The sequence below is a fragment of the Montipora foliosa genome, chromosome 9 (assembly GCF_036669935.1).
Source record: "Montipora foliosa isolate CH-2021 chromosome 9, ASM3666993v2, whole genome shotgun sequence".
In the NCBI taxonomy this organism is placed as follows: domain Eukaryota; kingdom Metazoa; phylum Cnidaria; class Anthozoa; order Scleractinia; family Acroporidae; genus Montipora; species Montipora foliosa.
In genome coordinates, this window is record NC_090877.1 from 36495617 (window position 1) to 36513116 (window position 17500).

Below are 17500 nucleotides of genomic sequence, written 5' to 3' on the forward strand. Positions count from 1 at the left end.
TTGCACAAGCCCAAAGTCGAAGGGAGAGTGCAATTTGCAGTTATAGAAAACGAGATGAGATTATCGTAGATAAGGAGGCTCTCTAGAGTTTAAGGGCCGCGCGCAAGCTGGGCACTAGTATGGTGCGTCAAGCCTGAAGCGTGCGTTTTTCTTATTTTTGTGTGACGTTAGCGTGACCAAATCTGTAAAATTAACTGCTAATTTTCTCGCGTTCCCTTCGGTAAGTTTTTTTTAAAAATTGGCTCACTTCTAGCCACAAATAGTTCCTATCAAATACATTATGATTGTTAAAATCTGTCAGAGCTAATCGAATTATTTAGAAAAGTGACAAATAATTACAGAATATTGGCAAACGGTCTGAACGACCTTTTTACCACTTCAAAATGTCAGGCAATATCATTTTTATAATGTGGCAAAGAATAGAAACCTCACCGAAAGAAAGTATAAATATTAAGGAATTTAGGCCAAAAATAGGAATATAGCTGCCTGTCATTAGATGTGATGTTGCCATGGTAACGGCCATACTCCCAAAATTGACACCCAAAAAATAAGCCTTATTATATTGATACCCATACTTATAAATCTCTACAGGGAAAACTTTTGAGAAATGAACTAGGTTTCTTTTTGCAACTCGTGCCCTGTAGTGAGGGTATTCGCAAATACTTTAGGGAGCCACCTTAATTAATCAGAAGAAACACACGCACGCAAAAAAATGCGCCATCCGGGGCTTGCGTTTGATTGGCTATCGGAGACTTTCTCTGACCATCGACTAATCAGAATGCTTGGTTTGTTAACTATTTTTTGCGCTGAATTACCTCTTTTCTGCACTCTGTTACCTGGAAGCTGCATTTCTTTTGGCCAATCAGAATGGAGAAACTTTTCCATGTATATTATTTTATTGGGAACATTTGCACAGCAATGCGCTCGGGTCAAATTAATTACTTCAAATTAACATTGTCTGTACATTCAACTAGACATTCAGTCCTGAAAATGGAGACGACAAAGGCGCCGTCAACGAATCCTACGTCGCTGACGGAGGAAATGGAAGTGACCACGAGGACGAAAAGGAAGGTGCTCCGGAAAATACTTTTATTTAACTTGTAAACATTTCACTGGAGGACAGAGTTCACTGGAACTGAGACAATGTGACCCAATTGCCGTCGACTTTTCCTCCAGTTCTTCGTTACAGCTGGAGTATGTCACGCCTTGAGACTTACGAGGGATAGGAAGCGGCGCAAACCTCCAGTGGAAGTCAAGCTTGTGCATTGAAAAACTAATTAACCTTCTCAAACGTTTCGCTAAATTCTAAGCCAATTACGATTTACACGGCATAAAAAGCAGTTGACCAGCTTTGCAAAAAAGATAGCCGCCGTAAAATCGCAAGTCACTTGTGTTCAGTTATTTTTACTCTCTACAATACATGCCAGCGTCAGGTTTGAAGGCGCCTCAGGAATGTTGAGGCATGGTTCACTTGGTTAAATTACAAACTAAAGGCTGGTTTTCACAGCGACGGCGTTGGAGTCGTAAGAGCGCTTGCCTATTGAAAATCAAGAATCGGAGTCGTAAACGGAGTCATAAGCTCGCCGGAATCGGAGTAGGAAGAATCAGAACGTTCCCGCTTATGGCCCCGTCGCTTATGATCCAGTAAAAACTAGATTGTCGAAGTCGGCGGCAGAAGCGGAAGAACCAACCAATCACAATGCTTCGAATAGAGCATTGTGATTGGTTTATTCTTTCACTTCTGCTTCCGACTCCGACAATGCAGTTGCAGTTTTCACTGGATCGTAAGCGGAATCGGTATACTATTCTGCTTTCCGACTCAAGACACTTTGATTTTCACTAGATCCTATTGCTCTGCGCTTCTGATTACGACTCCGACTCCGTCGATAGTGAAAACCAGCCTTAAAATTTAGAAAGGAAGCTGTAGTTCAATGTTACTGAAACTTAGTGTGCATGTATCTTAAGTGTCCTTAATTGCCTGGCACGTTCACAACATTCAAATTTAGGTCAGTTGACCTATAACTGGATGCCAAAGAATACAATTTTCCCTTCAAAATGGGAAGTACTAAATGAAATTTCAGCCACTTTGTTTTGGTATCATTCCCTTACTATTTGGGTACAATTTATGAATTAGCCTTGTAAGCAAGTCCATTACAATTACTTTTGACATAATTAAGGGAAATATATATAATGTACCTACAGAAAAAGCTGTTTTTCTCCTCATTAAAATTACAAATATAACCATACAAAGCAGAACATAATTCATGTAGTTCTGCTTATTAATTTGTTGCCAAAGGTTTTCAAAAATATGAGGTGGAACTTCCCTCAATTTTAGAAAACTCATTTTGTGAGGATGGGGGGTGGACAATTCTTTAAATCTTTTTAATCAAATTCCCCAGAGTGGGAAACTATCGTCAATCAAAAGTGTCAAGAAAAAGCCTCACTCTATCAAAACAACCAATACTATAATACTTATATATAAAACAAATAGAAGAAAATACGAAACTGGGTATGTTCATATTTCTATGTTCAGCATGTCGAAACAGGTCGGATCAGTGACCCGTTAAATACTCTGACCTGGTGGTGGAATTCCATTTCAATCAGATGGGAACTTGAGGATAACAACTTTCTCGAAATAGACAATATCTGCTTAGTTTATAGTATCGGATTATGGCGACGAAAACAAATAAAAACTTCATACCTTTCTCCAACTGAAGCGTGACTTGGGGACAGACTTAGTAAAAGCGTTTCAATTGATACCAGACTTCTTTTGGGGAAGGTCAAATGTCCCGTCCCCCAGAGATCGCTTCGCGATCCAACCATCCTAAGTTTCTCTGAATTGACTATTATCGTCAATTTGGACGTTTAGCGCTTGGTAGGGATTATAGTAAAGTTTATCTATTTTAAAATACGAACCCCTAAACTGGCTGGACTCGAACCTGGGAAAGTTCGATTAATAACCATTTCACTTCCGGTAGTTTACTGGTTAAAACGACTAGACTACTGCATCGCTAACTGACAAAACACTATCTTTTTAAAAAAAATATCAATATTTTTTTTTTCCGAATGCGGCTTTAAACGTGTATCATTACCGGCTAAGAAACAAGTAATGCCGGTTACCAAGCCTCAAAGAAAGCTAACCATTTTAAAATCAAGTACTAGACTTAACCACTATTCAGAAATGATTTTATATATAAAAATTACGAATTGTCGACAATAGTCATTTCAGAGGTAGAGGATATCGCGATCGAACGCCTGACATGGAGGATTGTCCCCGCCGGTTTCCCGCACTCTCAAGTCCGTGCGTTACATCAAAATGCCTTGCGATTTTGATTTTTGAATGTGACGACATCATTGTAAAAACCTTCTATTGTGCGCAAGTGTGTCCTCATAACATCCGCGAGACCAATTTCGGAAAACTTATTAAGCATGTATGAATATAAGTTTGAAACGAGAGAGGCCGCTGTGGAAGACAGGACGAAAGGAAAAACCGTCAGACATATCGAGCTACGAAAATGAAACAGAACAGATTTTTCGAACGATTTTTAAATGCGACAATTCAGGCCTCAGTCTGCATTTTGTACCTAGTCTGCATTTTAAACCCAATCTGCAATCTGTAGTCTGCATTTTAAATTGACCGTTAGCAAAATCGTCTAGTTACACACTGGGGCAATGGCAGTGGGGATTTTAACACTCAATTTTCAGGAAAGTTTAAAATGCAACACTGTACAAATATTACATACCCCGTTACGTCCCGGGGATAGGGTGCGTAGTTTCAATTGACTAGTGCGTTATACTGAATAGAGTTGTTTCCACACTGATAACCAAATTTAATATTTATTGCGTAGTTATTTGTTAATTGATTTGTTTTCCTTAGTTCCACTCAGAAAGTCAGGTGGTTATTCCATCGTACAAAATTTCCCTTGAGCACACGTAGAGAAACAGCTAAAGCAAATAGGGCAAAACGAATCTGTTGGACATCACCAGTGAGTTTCTAGTGATTTAACGATTCGTTTACATCAAGGACCGGTGCATTTGTTTCTCAATAATAATATCAGAGCAGAAAAGGACAAAATGCCTCTTCAATAATGGCATCGTTCAATTGCATCGTTGGGAACACGACGTTCAACAAAGAACGAAAAGTAAGCCCTAACGTTTTAACTTGATAGTAAAGAAAAACAATGTTAAAGGGAAGACAATCTTCTTTTCAGCTGTCCAAACAGCGTAGTTTTCGTCTATAACAAATAATATATACTAAAGCAGACTTAAACTTTTACGACATATCACAACCTTTACTTTCCAAAAAAGATTCTGGTAGGGTTTTGTGCGTCGATACTATATTTAATTTTCTTGGTCCACGACGCTATCTTGTCACATTGGAACCATATAATTATTTCTGGAAATATTTCTGAAAATCGCTGTGTAGATAACCAACGCTAATCAATCTATATCTCAATCGAAGTATTCCTAAATTTAAGTCTCAAGTCCATTCAAGTAACGACTTGAAGAATCCACATTCGTTTGACAAATAAGGAAAACACACACAACGTCTTTGACTCTTGTGACTTTCTTCAAGCTACCAATCGGTTTGACCATAATTCTGGTTAAAGTCCAACGGACTGAACTTTCATCACATCTTATTTCCGTTTTATTCGTGCTTTGTCGTGAATGTATCAGAGTCACAGTGATGAAAACGGAAGCTAATTTGCCAGCTGGAGAGGTTCAAGGAATCGGGCCAGCCTATAAACACCAGACAAACACTGAGCCCACGCCGTTTGTGCCGCAGGGAATCTTTTAATAATCAACCACGACGAGAGAAGGAGCAGACAAAAATACACGGTCCATCGAATGTTCCGCAGCCTGAGAATAAAACAAAAGAGTTAGAGGAAGAACATAATTAAAGTGCCCCTGTGACAAAAAAAACCACCTTTTTTCCTTCAGATTTTGAAAGTGTTTGCTCAACACCTGACTGGCAAAATTTTGAGCTTTGATTTTTATCCAAAGGCCATTTACTTTGAGTGTAAGTTTTGGATTTCACGGTCCGCCATTACCCACGTTCAAAAGTGACCGATTGGACCTCAGACGGTTGGATCCAGGGAAAAGTGACGTCAGAGGCTCACTAGCTTAAAATTTCAGCGTGTGAACGCAGCTTATTATATATGCAAAGCGTGAGTTCAAAAGCCTGAAAGCGGCGTACACACGTATTGCATTCTTAAACTAGTGAGCCTTCGACGTCATTTTCTCCTCGATCCAGCTCTCTCAAGAACATAATGTTAGTAATGGCGGACCATTAAATAGGAAAATTACAGTTAAAATAAAGAGGTGTCTTTTTGAAATCAAGGCTTAAAACGTGGGTCACTTAGTGTTTTTTTAACAGTTTTGAAATCCAAAGAAAAATATGAATTGATTTTTTGGTCACAAGGGCACTTCAAGGGAATTTGCCTAACTGCACAGTGGGAGGCGCGGTGGCCTCATGGTTAGTGCGCTCGACTCCGGATCTACTGGTCCGGGTTCAGGCCCGGGGACCCGTTTCTCGAAAGTCCCGAAACTTTACGAGCCATTTCGGGTGTCAAAATTCCCTTTGTATCTCAAGAACGGAAAGGATTTAAGACTGAATACAACAGAAGTTCGAGTAACAAGTGGACAAAAACCTAGCACCAAGATCATAAACATCGTATTGCAAACTTCTGTACTACTGTTTTAAATATCTTCTAAAACAAATCATTTCTAGCAACACCAAACCTCAAAAACAACTGTTGAACTTTGTAAGAAACACTTGAAAGTACTGGTGAAATGAAACTGATGATGAAATTTTACCTTTTAACTTAATTTCTCTAAACGTTGAAAATTTAATTTTTCTCGTTCCCATGAGAAATTGTTTATATCTTTAGCTTTCAGGAAATGTAAAAAGGACTCTAAAATACTTAAAATTATCCTGGTTCCAGATTTTTGTCCACTAGAAACTGAAATTGCTCGATTTTCTATCGGATTTCGACTTAAGTCGTCGAACTTCACAGTCATTTTTCTTTTTGTTACCTTGAAAACATGTTAAAAGATCGCCTTTCCAAAACATGCGGATGGCAGTTTCACAAATGGCTTTTCGGACCCGAAACGTTTTCGGGACTTTCCCCCAGACCGGGACATTGTGTTGTTTTCTTGGGTAAGACACTTAACTCTCACGGAGCCTCTCTCCACCCAGGTGTATAAATGGGTACCGTCGAATTTAATGCTGGGGGTAACCCTGCGATGGACTGGCATCCCATCCAGGGGGAGAGTAGAAATACTCCTAGTCGCTTCATGCTACAACCGGGATAAGCTCCGGCCTATTGGGCCACTTGGCTTTTAAGCTGAATTTTTACACAGTGGTTGCTAACTCTCAGACCTTGGAAAACGCAGACTATTGGTTCTTCAAGTACGTCATTTTAATGCTGGAAGCACAGAATATCACTTCAAGGGAAAGTATATAGGAAATTACAAGGTTTATGTGCGACTTGGTACTCTGCTTCCGTGTAGGCTGTCAGCAAAATGAATCTTACTTTTACGTTGTATGTATTACTGAAATCTCACCTGCGGATGCGACTTTGCGCCAAATGAAGATTGGCCAGATCTTCCTTCAAAAGAAATTTCTTCAGGCCAATGACGTACCGGTTAAAATAAATATCCCAGTCAAGCCTTTCAACATCAAAATTAAATATCTAAGGCAAAAAAAAATAGAACGAATAAAATCATTTCATTGTTATTAAAGTGAAGAACAATTACGCGTCAAAAGGACATGAGGGAGCTTAAGCACGCGCGTTGTTGAGTCGCGGACGGCAACCGGAAGAGAACAGTGGTGTCTCCTACATTTTTATACTAATAATCTCTAATGAAGAAAAGGCACTATAAATGTGGTTGAGTGAAGACAAGTTGAAAAGAAAAACAGGTCACTTCCGGTTGTCGCCCGCGTCTCAAAAACGCGCGTGCTTAAGGTCCCTAATATTATGTGGGAGGCGGGTCATACTTCTCTATCCGCGGGGCTCATATCCTGAATTAATCCATGATAATTCTCCATTGAAAACTGCAAATCAATCACAGTTCAACCATTTAACTCTTTACAAACAAGCTCAAATGCTTAACAGCAATGTACGAGGCCGCATAACTAACAATTATTCTATGAGCGCACTATGGATACGAGATGATAAATAATCAACGAGGAGCATGGCACAGAGTTGGCTGTTTGCAACTATCAAAAATACCAGAATACTCGTTGTCTTTCCAAAATTTCCTCTTTCCAGTTTCTCTTGGGACAATTATAAGTCCCCAGAGAAAATAAATACAATGCTTATGCAGAATTTTGGAGGAATAAACAAAGAGTATTATGGTATTTTTGATAGTGGCTAACTGGTAGTTTGCATTTGACGTCACGGGGTCACGGCGTCGCGGCTGCGGTGCACAGAACAACGCAGTAAAATTTCGTTTGGGCGGGAATTCGACTCTATTGTTATGTAAAACTTGGGGGACCATTTTCTATTGTTCTGTTCACAACGTGGCCGTGTCATCACGAAAATGCAAACCAAGAATAATCAGTCTCACATCCAACAAGCCCGAATGGAATAATCGTTTCATTAAATTTTCATCAGATCCTGAACGCTTGGACACTTGGAATCACTTTCCTCCAGCTTGGCCAACACTTGAAGCAATCAGTTTCCATATTGGGTCATACACGGTATATGAGCTGATAACCGAGATTGAGTAACCCAATCAAAAAGCTAGAAACGCAATATCCGGGGATGAAAAATTTAATAACACAAGACATTCACCTCTCCGCGGTGAAACCGATTTTTAACTTGAGTAATACGTCTAAAAATGAAATAAAGGAAAGATTCAGAAGATACAGACTCGAACCAGCATCTTTTGCTTACGCTCTCAACGATATCCCCAAGACTAAGGAAGCAAGTGTTTCCCGATTTCTTAAAGTACTTCAACGGAGGTACTCAACGCAAGCATGGAAAGGATAAACGTTTTGAAGTCGGTGCTCAGACCCAAATTACTCCAGGACCGTGGCTTGTTACTTTTCGACGTTATGTTTATCTTCTCAGTTCCGTGCCTTAATTTAACACCCAGCATTTTCCTTTATGGTGTAAAACGCAGGAAATGTCGTGCAAGGTTTCGGTGGATGTTATGTTGCGTTATCCCACGAGGCCTGGGATGAAAACCCCATCAGGGTCTTTGGGAACACATCAAATCTTCTTCAAACCACTGCTTCCAACTGCGCTCTTGAGGATTTTGTTCCAGGAATGAGATCAGCTCTACACGACTCTGCTTTGAAGCCCTCTCATCTGCTAATGAAGCTCATGAGATCTGTCTGCTGTAGCAATGTTCAGACTTTCTCGAATTATCTCCCCGTCTTGATTGAAAGCAGCCCTTCCTTCTGCATGAACATGATTACTAATTGCAGAAACAGCTGCGTCTAAAGTCCAATATTACCAACAGACGGTTCTTTCATTAATTTTACTCTACTTTCCCATAGCCTAATTTCAAGAAACTCTGGATACTTTCTCGGAACCAATCAAACGCTGAGGAATACAATAGACGAGCTTATTGGTCAATCAGCAACAGTCAATGTTATGGCGATTAAAAGCACGGATTGTTTTGATATTGGCCAATTTCACCGACTGTTGGATTCGGAGGAAGCTATATGATCTTTAATAAATAACCAGACTCCATACTTGATAAATTTGAACGAAACAATTTTGGTCTCAGAAATTCCTCAGGCTGCAAATTTAACTTAGCCATTGAATCACCCAATTTTGACTGTTTTCAGAATTTCTTTTTGTCCAACACATACAAATACTTTAAACACTGTACCTCCCAGCCTCTTGATGTGAAGTAGATTAAACTCTTGGTGGCCTTCTCTATTTTTCCATAAATCTTGTTCATTCTAATAATAAGAAAATTTTATCTTAGAAATATATATACCAGATCTCAGAATTGACTAGCAGAATGCCCTTACATTAGAGTGAAACCTTGCATAAAAACGATTCCTGAAAAACAGCCAGCGACCTTCCTCGTATGGCAAGTTAAGTTTCTTTAATTCATAACAACGCTTCATTATAAGGAAATCAAATGTGGTCAACACATATTAGTCAATACACCCTGTTTTAAAATGGCAGCCACAGTAATTCATTCAAAATTACATGTCATCAACTCCTGTTGCCACATTGCTTATCCCCAAAAATTAAAAATACTATTGTCACCCAAGACATAGTTAATAGAGGGGAATGGTTATGAAACCCGACAACTTTCTTTGTTGTAGGTTTTTGTTCTCTTTTTTGGCCTTGACCGTGCACAAAACGCAATAGTTGTTTACTCCGTACTGAGGAACTAACCAATAGAAACGTGTTGGTTACGTAATTCATGCATAGTGTATGAGCGCAAAACAAAAGATTGTGCACGGTCGTGGACTTTCCAACCTAAATCTTGGCATCTTTGTTTGCTCCTTTGATGTTTGCCGAGCTTCCTAACCATTCCCCTCTATTAACTATGCCCAAGACGAGGAAAAATGGCTCATTACTGGTGCAATTACAAGAATAATTAATATTCCAGCCACTTCGGAATAAGGTGTGTACAACAGGTATAATTGAGGACGGTGCCTACTATTGCGCATACGTTCTGTGCATCTCGAGATACTATGGTTTCCTATGAGTGCTGCTTACTAATACAGGAATATTTTTGCGCAGTTTAAAACTATGCGAAGAAAGCTGAGCTTAGCAAGTACTCTTGGTATCCAAAGAAAAAAAATTGGGGGTAACCAAGTGTTGTTCAGAGATTTGGGAAAGGCCGCCATACATTGCTCTGTATACTGTTGATCAATTATCTTTTAAAAATGCGTGGTTACCCCAATTTTCTTTTTGGATTGCACAACACCTAAGATCTGCTTTTCCAGCATGTTCGCACACCGCGCAAAAATACCTTTGAATTAGTAGGCACCATCCTTAAGTAAACAAGAGCTCAAGTCTACGGTGACTGTCCACTCATTTCCACCAGTGATGCCCAACGCTGGCGCGCCAAGGATCAAATCATATCTGATGTTGTTTGCTGGAGACTTCCACACCCAAATCGAGGTAGAAGACCCTTCAACTACATTGATGTGATTGGAAGAGACATCCAACTGGAGAGAAAGGACCTGCCAAATTTTATGAGCGACAAGGCTTTCTGGCAGCGCAGTCTTAACTCTATCACGGTTGCGACCGCATGATGATGATAATAATGATGCCCTTAAGTAAAGCCATTCGAAGGTTAATACACCAATTATTAGAAAGTCTTGAAAAGTGAGGTGTACGAACTCTTTAGTTAGGGAAAAGAAGTAAACTCAATTTTTCCAGAAGTTTTGAGAGAGCATACAATGAAAGAAAAGATGAGATAACGAACTTTATTTAAGTGTGGGCTCATCTAAGAGATTGGATCATACTATCCGAGTAGATCATTTTTAATGATCCTCCATTCTTGTATTTCCCTAATTTAATTGATTTAACTCTTGGACTATCTCCTTAGGGTTGGATAGCAAGGTCGCTATGTACACAAATTTGGGAATAATTAGCGACTTGACTATCATCAATCATCTATGTATACCAATGTGACCGGTATCACGCGACTATATCGCGGGCTCAACTTTAGAGCTTATCGACGTCAGCTGTTCTCTTTAAGTTGACCGCTGGCTAGCTAGTGGGTTTCAATTAGATCGCAGGCTCACTTATTAATAGGCCATTTTCGACAATTTAATATCAAATATCTAGGAGTTTATTATTCCTACGACTTAAAGCTGCTACATAAAAATAACTTTTTGGAAACACTGGACAGTGTCAAGAAACTTGTAAATATTTGGTTCTCAAGAGGTCTTTCAATCTATGGAAAGGTGGACGGTCGTACAGTGACCAAAACCAAATTTTCTCAGATGGATTACCGTATTTTCTTACCGGTAGTCATCCGCGGGAAGCCAGGGTGGCTTAGTGGTTATAAACCGTGCCTTCCACCTCTGCGACCAGGGTTCAACTCTCCGCCCCGAGGTCGTATGTGGGCTGAGTTTCAGTCGATCTCAACCTGACTCCGAGTACGGGCGTTTAGCAGGTCAGGCATTTATTTTATTTTATCTTATATTTATTTTATGGTTCTCCGCGCGTGCCAAGTTCCGCTAACACCGTTTATAGCTTAATCTTTTTGAATTGCTAATGCAAGAGATTCAATTACTACAAAAAATAAATATAACAACAACAGATCTCCTTGTCTATCTCCCGTTCCAATACAAAATAATCTGACATGTTGGCTCAGTTGGTAGAGCATCGGTCTACTGTGCGCGAGGACGTAGGATCAAAAACTCCAGCGACACCAACAGTAACACCCAGGGTCTTTTAAATGACTGAGGAGAAAGTGCCACCTTTAATTTGTAATGACATCTTCAAATGGTTTGACTGTTTAATATTGTTGTCAAAATAAGGACGATAAACCATTAGCCAATATCAAAAATACCATAATACTCCCTCCAAAATTTTGCAAAGGCACTGTTTTTATTTTCTCTTGGGGCTTAGAATGGTCTCAAGAGGAACTGGAAACAACGCTTATGCAAAATTTTGGAGGGACAAACAAAGAGTATTATGGTATTTTTGATGCTGGCTAATAGGTCCTGTCTGAGGGCCGATTTACGCGGTACGATTTTTGTCGCATGCGACAAGCTTAAGACAGGCTTACAACTCGTTTACGATTGTCGTGTACGTCAGAGAAAATGTCGTAGCAATTTAAACAGGTTTTAAAACGCTGCGACAATCGTAAGAAATGTCGTAAGCCTGTCGTAAGCTTCTCGCACGCGACAAATATCGTACCGTGTAAATCGGCTCTTAAAAAAACCGTTGTTTATAAACTTGTGACACGTAAAAAAGCCACACACTATTAGCAAAGAGTAGGGAATGAAGTTCCCCTTGTTGTGGTCTGTCCTCTGTCGTGTATCATGGTTGGGTTGGTAAGCGCTTGAAAGTGCAAGTACTATATGTAGCTACGCCAACGCTACTGTAAAATACAAAGGTAATAAAGATATGTGGAGGCACTGTGGCCCAGTGGTTAGGGCGCTTGCCTTGAGATCCCGGGTTCAAGACCCGTTCTAATCACTCGTTGAATTTGATCCTGGTAGTCCCTGGTTCAACTTCCCGGCTACACTTGTAAATAGCCAACTGGTTTGCCTCCGGTCAGTTGGGATTCTTAACAGTTGTTGTTGTGTTCTGTCGTTTCGTTGATTGTGTTTCATTGGCCCTGAAAAGCCCCTATGGGGAGCGGTCAATTAAGTATGTACCGCATTGTGTTGTATGATGATGATGATGATGACGAAGATGATGATGGTAATGATGATGGTGATGGTGATGTAAGGGAAGGGAGAATGCCTTACCCTTTTGCGTCCCAAATAACACCTGTCGTACAGGCTACATTTACATGTACAGTACAAGTGCATCACAAAGTAGGCTGTTCTAAATCAAAGCAAATAGGCCAGTTACAAGTTCACCACAATGCAGTATAAAGGAATTGAATGAAACAGTTTAACACTACTTGCAATAGAATATTACAGTTACCACCTAGTAGACACATCTTGAACTTACACTGGTCTCTGTCCAGCACAAAATGAAGTCATGTCTGCAATGAGGGCTGGAATTTTGTGACTGATGTAACGCCAATAGTTATGCATCATCCTGAAAGGTTATTAATTACATTGTTACTGTATGTTTATGGTTTTTTTAAAAACCCATAGCTACTGTAAGTTGTGCACGAATTGATTTTTTTTTTCTGGTGGACAAGTGTAACTTTAGTTAACTAGAGCAAGACGTACAAATTTAAGATCAGTATAAATTCTAATGCACACTAAGATTTGACTCACTTTCTTGACTCGAAGGCAAAGTTGGGTCGTCTGAATACACCCTCAAAGGGATATGTGAAGTAAAGTTTAGTCAAAGTTGAACCTGTAAGATAAGTGCACGTTTTCAGTAATGGTTGATCTGATTATTATCATTATTACTATCATCATTACTATCATCACGATCACTATTATCATATAGCATGTATGCTAAACGATAACTAAGGAACAGCAGGGCGCTGTTGCGTAACCTAAAGGCCAACGGAAATAAGAAAATTAAGTTTATAAACTAAATGTCTCCTAAGTAGAGCTTGAAAAAAAAATTTCAAATCTACTTGTCTGAGATATCACAAATTAAAATACTTTAAAATGCTTATTATTATTATCATCATTATTATTAGTAGCATTACAGTAAACACCCGCATATAAGAACACTGATTTCAGGTTACAGGCTGATCGTGCTCTTATTTAAGGGGTGCTTAGTAAGAAATAGCCTGGAAGTGTTCTTAAAATGTTCTTACAATTGGTTTCACAAATACTTCAAATTGTACATTACTAGAGGTTTAATTGAAATAGATTTCAATGTTTGTTATGATCCTGAATACCATAATTACTTTGATCACTTACTGTACTGTACTTTTTCCTTATTCTTATGCCATTTCCCTTTCTAGTAAGAACATGTTTTATTTATCAGGCTGAATTTGTTCTTATTTGTATGGTGCTTTATTGGCCAAATTTCAGCCTGATGTTCTTAATCCACTTGCTCTTATATGCGAGTGTTTACTGTACTATCATTATTGGACAGCATGCATAGATATTAATTTTAGTTAAAACGAGTAGGCAAAGTATATACAAGGCAGCTAAATTTGCCAGGTATTGCTGCATGCCACAGGTGCCACCTAGAGGCACTAACTCAGGAAAGTACACAAAGTCAAGTACTCCGCATGCTGTAGACATTTTCAAGCCATATATGTAATGGAAGGAATGTTTTTACAAAATGATACTTACAGACACGACCCCAAGTGCATCCATTCAACTGCCCTGAGGTTAGATGGTAGACAGGAATACTGGAATGCCTGATAGAGAGGAATTTTTTTTTTAATGTTTTTTTTTTTTCAAACTGTGCAGAAGTAACCCGTTTAAGGTAAGAGGTACTCTTGCTTTGAATATTCCAAAATGACCATGGTCATATAGTATACCAACAAGATTGTCTGACCTATTTTAGATAATGATTTGACATGAAGACCTAAATCCAAGGCATCTTGATTTGTGACTCAAAATAATATATTAATTACCCTGACTTTTCGATTTGTTGTCAAGCTGAAAATTTTGGATGAACATAACACCTAAGAATTTTCAACTATTGCCTTTCATAAAGAGCATTCAATCACGTATGTCACATTTGCCACGAGATATAGCCTTGAGTAAGTAAGTTAAATTTGTTGCCCAAATAAAGTCCGATTATATTTATTTCAATTTATTATTGTATCCAATCAAAGCAGTGATTTGAAACGCCTTGTGGTCTATTAAGAGGAGAAAAAAAAATTCCCGTACTGTAATTAGGTTCAGTATATTTTCACCTTTTAACAACTCTGTGCCATGCAATTGCAAGCATCATATTAGCACAAAAATCCACTGGTATAATATCTGCCAAAGCATGGAAATCACCAATCATTGACCTTAGCAATCCCTTCCCAGCCTAGATAAAACAAAAGTGGATCAGTGAATAAAAACAATTTAATGACAAAACAATTTATCAGGATTGATGCGCAAACAAAGGGGAATTTTTTTATGACATCGCCGAGTACCCTTGTTCAGTCTTAACTGATTAGAGTGTAATGTGAAGTGCTAGATTTCTACCCCATATGAACCATGTGAGCGTTAGCCCTACTAAAGGAAATGGTCCCACACAAGGACAGAGAAAAACTTTGACCAGGGTGGGAATTGAACCCACGACCTTCGGGTTAGATCACCGCTGCTCAACCGACTGAGTTGTCCGATTGTCTGAGCACTTCGGTTAGCTTGCTGTACAGTCTCTTAAATCAAGGCCCATCTTTTAACTGCTGGGCATCTTCTGTATTCCAGCAAATTTCCAAACTTTGCCCACTTGGATCAACGTTAAAACAAATTTGTTGGACACAGGAAAAGAAATACATACATGTATTTCTCCCAGTACAGCTGGTGATAGGTTGTTTTTTTATAGAACAGCAGCTGGTAGTAATGAAAACAGCAAGTTAACTAATTTATTTGACATTGGCCAACAAACTAACCACAGTTAGAAGTAGCCAGCAGACTTAAGGGCTCGAAATTGCGACTCACTGGTCGCCAATGCGACCAAAAATTGACTGCTGGCGACTAGATTTTCAGAATTAACTGGTCGCCAGCTGGCGAATCACGTTTTGACTGGTAACCCAGGATAAACAGTAGACAACATCTGTATTTGAATCTTTATATGATGAAATCATTCGTAACTGGTAGCTAGAGAACACGACTCACCTTTCTTTTCCCACTAAAACAATGTCTAAATATTAGAATGAAATCGGCTTCATACACTGTTAATTAATAACAGAAAATGTACTTTTATACTTCGATCACCGCGTTTACTAGGCGCCATATTGTCTCAGCGGTTTTATGGGATCGTGGGCACACTTCAAACACCATGTGCTTCTTGCCGGTTACGCGAGTTTTTGCAGTCGGAAGACAAGGATTCATTCTAGAAGTTTAATTGAAAATTTCAATCCTTTGTCAGTTGTGATTGCTGAAAACGTACATTTAGCCAAATTACCGAAGGACCTCCTCGGAACTAGCTTGATATTGATAATATATTTATAATGAACCTGGACATCACATAATGAGTTTGAAATTTGGAACCTTCAAAAAGCAACCTGCAACCTTAACGTAAAGTAGGTTGGAGAACTTGTCCCATCTGTTAGAAAGCGTACACCTGCAAAATTGACTACACAAGGTGATTTATAAATGGAGATAAATATCGGTAGAAAGGTACTTTGAGGATTCTGATTCTAGAGGCCACTGAAACAGTACGAGCCGCTCCTTTTATTTTATCCCGGTCGGAGACTGGTGCGAGCACTGTGGTTGTGTGGGGGCCTAGGCCGAGCAATTGTAGTATTGCGTTTACTTGCGATAAAGGTAAGTGTTAAAGTTGCTTACTACAACGTTTTGAAGAGGTGAAAAGCAAGGATAAAAGGACCCATGTTGCCTTGCTATGGAAAACACGGACTTAAACGTTCTGTGCTTCGCTCCATTTCAAATAACCGTAAAGAACACCATCACCAAAGTAAAGACAAAAGCCGAAAACAACAGTGGCTTTAGAGGTCTTTCTAGTCTTGTTTTTTCTTGCTATTTAATAATTATGACTTTCCTTGCATGCAAAGTAACATTTAAAATCATGTTCTTACGTAAGTCATATATTAAATAAGTTGGGGACCAAAATTTTCCCATTAGTCGCCAGCTAGCACCTGAGCAAAAAAGTTAATTTCGAGCCCAGCTGAGCTACAGTATTTTCCTTGAGTCGCCGGCAGTTTCTTTAATAAATACGTGTAATAAAGACTGTGAGCCCCAGTACAGCAGCAAATAGAATGTAACCGTTATGTTAACCTCTTCCATTAATCACTTAATGACTGGTCCCGAGGGAAACAGTTCATTTTGTTTTCCTCGAATCTCAATGTTTCCCCGAGGCGCAGCCGAGGGAAATATTGAGATTCGAGGGAAACAAAATGAACTGTTTCCCGATGAACCAGTCATTAAGTGATTTGTTATACAGCACAAAAAGAAAAACGTACAACGGCAACAGCAACGGCGGTCGTCGGTCAACATTTAACACTGTTAAACTCTGACGTCAAGAGATTTTGCACTGTTGCCCGCTACGAGACTTTTGGCGGGAAACAGTTTTATTGTTAGATGTCATGTGATCTCGAAGTAACCCACGAGAGCGCGTGCTGCTGGGGAAAAAAACTAAGCTATATAACAATAATTCTTGTTCTAAAGCAAATTATTGCATTACAATGTACTTAACTCTCCATACAGTGAATTTATTTAAACAGAACTTACAGCAACAAATAGACCACTGGGCCCATTGAAATTGTCAACCCATCCCTGTAGAGGAGAAACAGATCAAGACAACAGTATACAATGTACCGCAGTTACAAATCTTATTGGTTAGAAACCAAGAAAAGAAAAACTAACATGCAGTACTCCATCAAACGATTGGAAACTGAGTTTCCAATTTCAATTATTTTCATATTTGCAAGTCAATATTAAATAAAACTGGAAAGAAAAATGTTACGACCAACGACATACAGTAAGAGCTTCAGTTAAATTACTATAATAAGTATTCTATCCCCTGCTGAAAGCGAGAAATTAAATATATCTAGACGCTCCACGAGCGTAAACTAGGTTGCCTGTGGTACGTGTTACAAAAAAAAATAGAAGGCACTGAGTGGGGTGGTGTTGAACGGCAGCGTTCCAGTTAATTTTTTCAAGTGGGGAGTCATTTAAACTTGGAGGGTCACCCACACATCGTGCCAGCAGTGGCCCTTTGGCTCAAATGTTCTCACGTTGATTATGTCCCAGGGGCGAATCCGGAAATTCCACAAAGAGGGGGCCAAAGAA

General features: G+C 39.2%; 1 protein-coding gene across 1 annotated transcript in view; it reads right to left on the bottom strand.

Annotated features, from left to right (window-relative positions):
• Positions 1 to 4184: 4184 nt before the first annotated feature.
• LOC137970185 (fatty acyl-CoA reductase 1-like) overlaps positions 4185 to 17500 on the bottom strand; it is a 24567-nt gene continuing 11251 nt past the window's right edge. The window contains exons 7-15 of the mRNA XM_068816704.1: positions 16940 to 16984; positions 14452 to 14570; positions 13880 to 13947; positions 12896 to 12977; positions 12621 to 12710; positions 8848 to 8920; positions 7001 to 7057; positions 6568 to 6695; positions 4185 to 4860 (exon numbers count right to left, since the gene is read on the bottom strand). Of these exons, the coding sequence (XP_068672805.1) occupies positions 4701 to 4860; positions 6568 to 6695; positions 7001 to 7057; positions 8848 to 8920; positions 12621 to 12710; positions 12896 to 12977; positions 13880 to 13947; positions 14452 to 14570; positions 16940 to 16984 (822 nt within the window). The 3' untranslated portion in view covers positions 4185 to 4700. The remainder of the gene's footprint in view (positions 4861 to 6567; positions 6696 to 7000; positions 7058 to 8847; positions 8921 to 12620; positions 12711 to 12895; positions 12978 to 13879; positions 13948 to 14451; positions 14571 to 16939; positions 16985 to 17500) is intronic.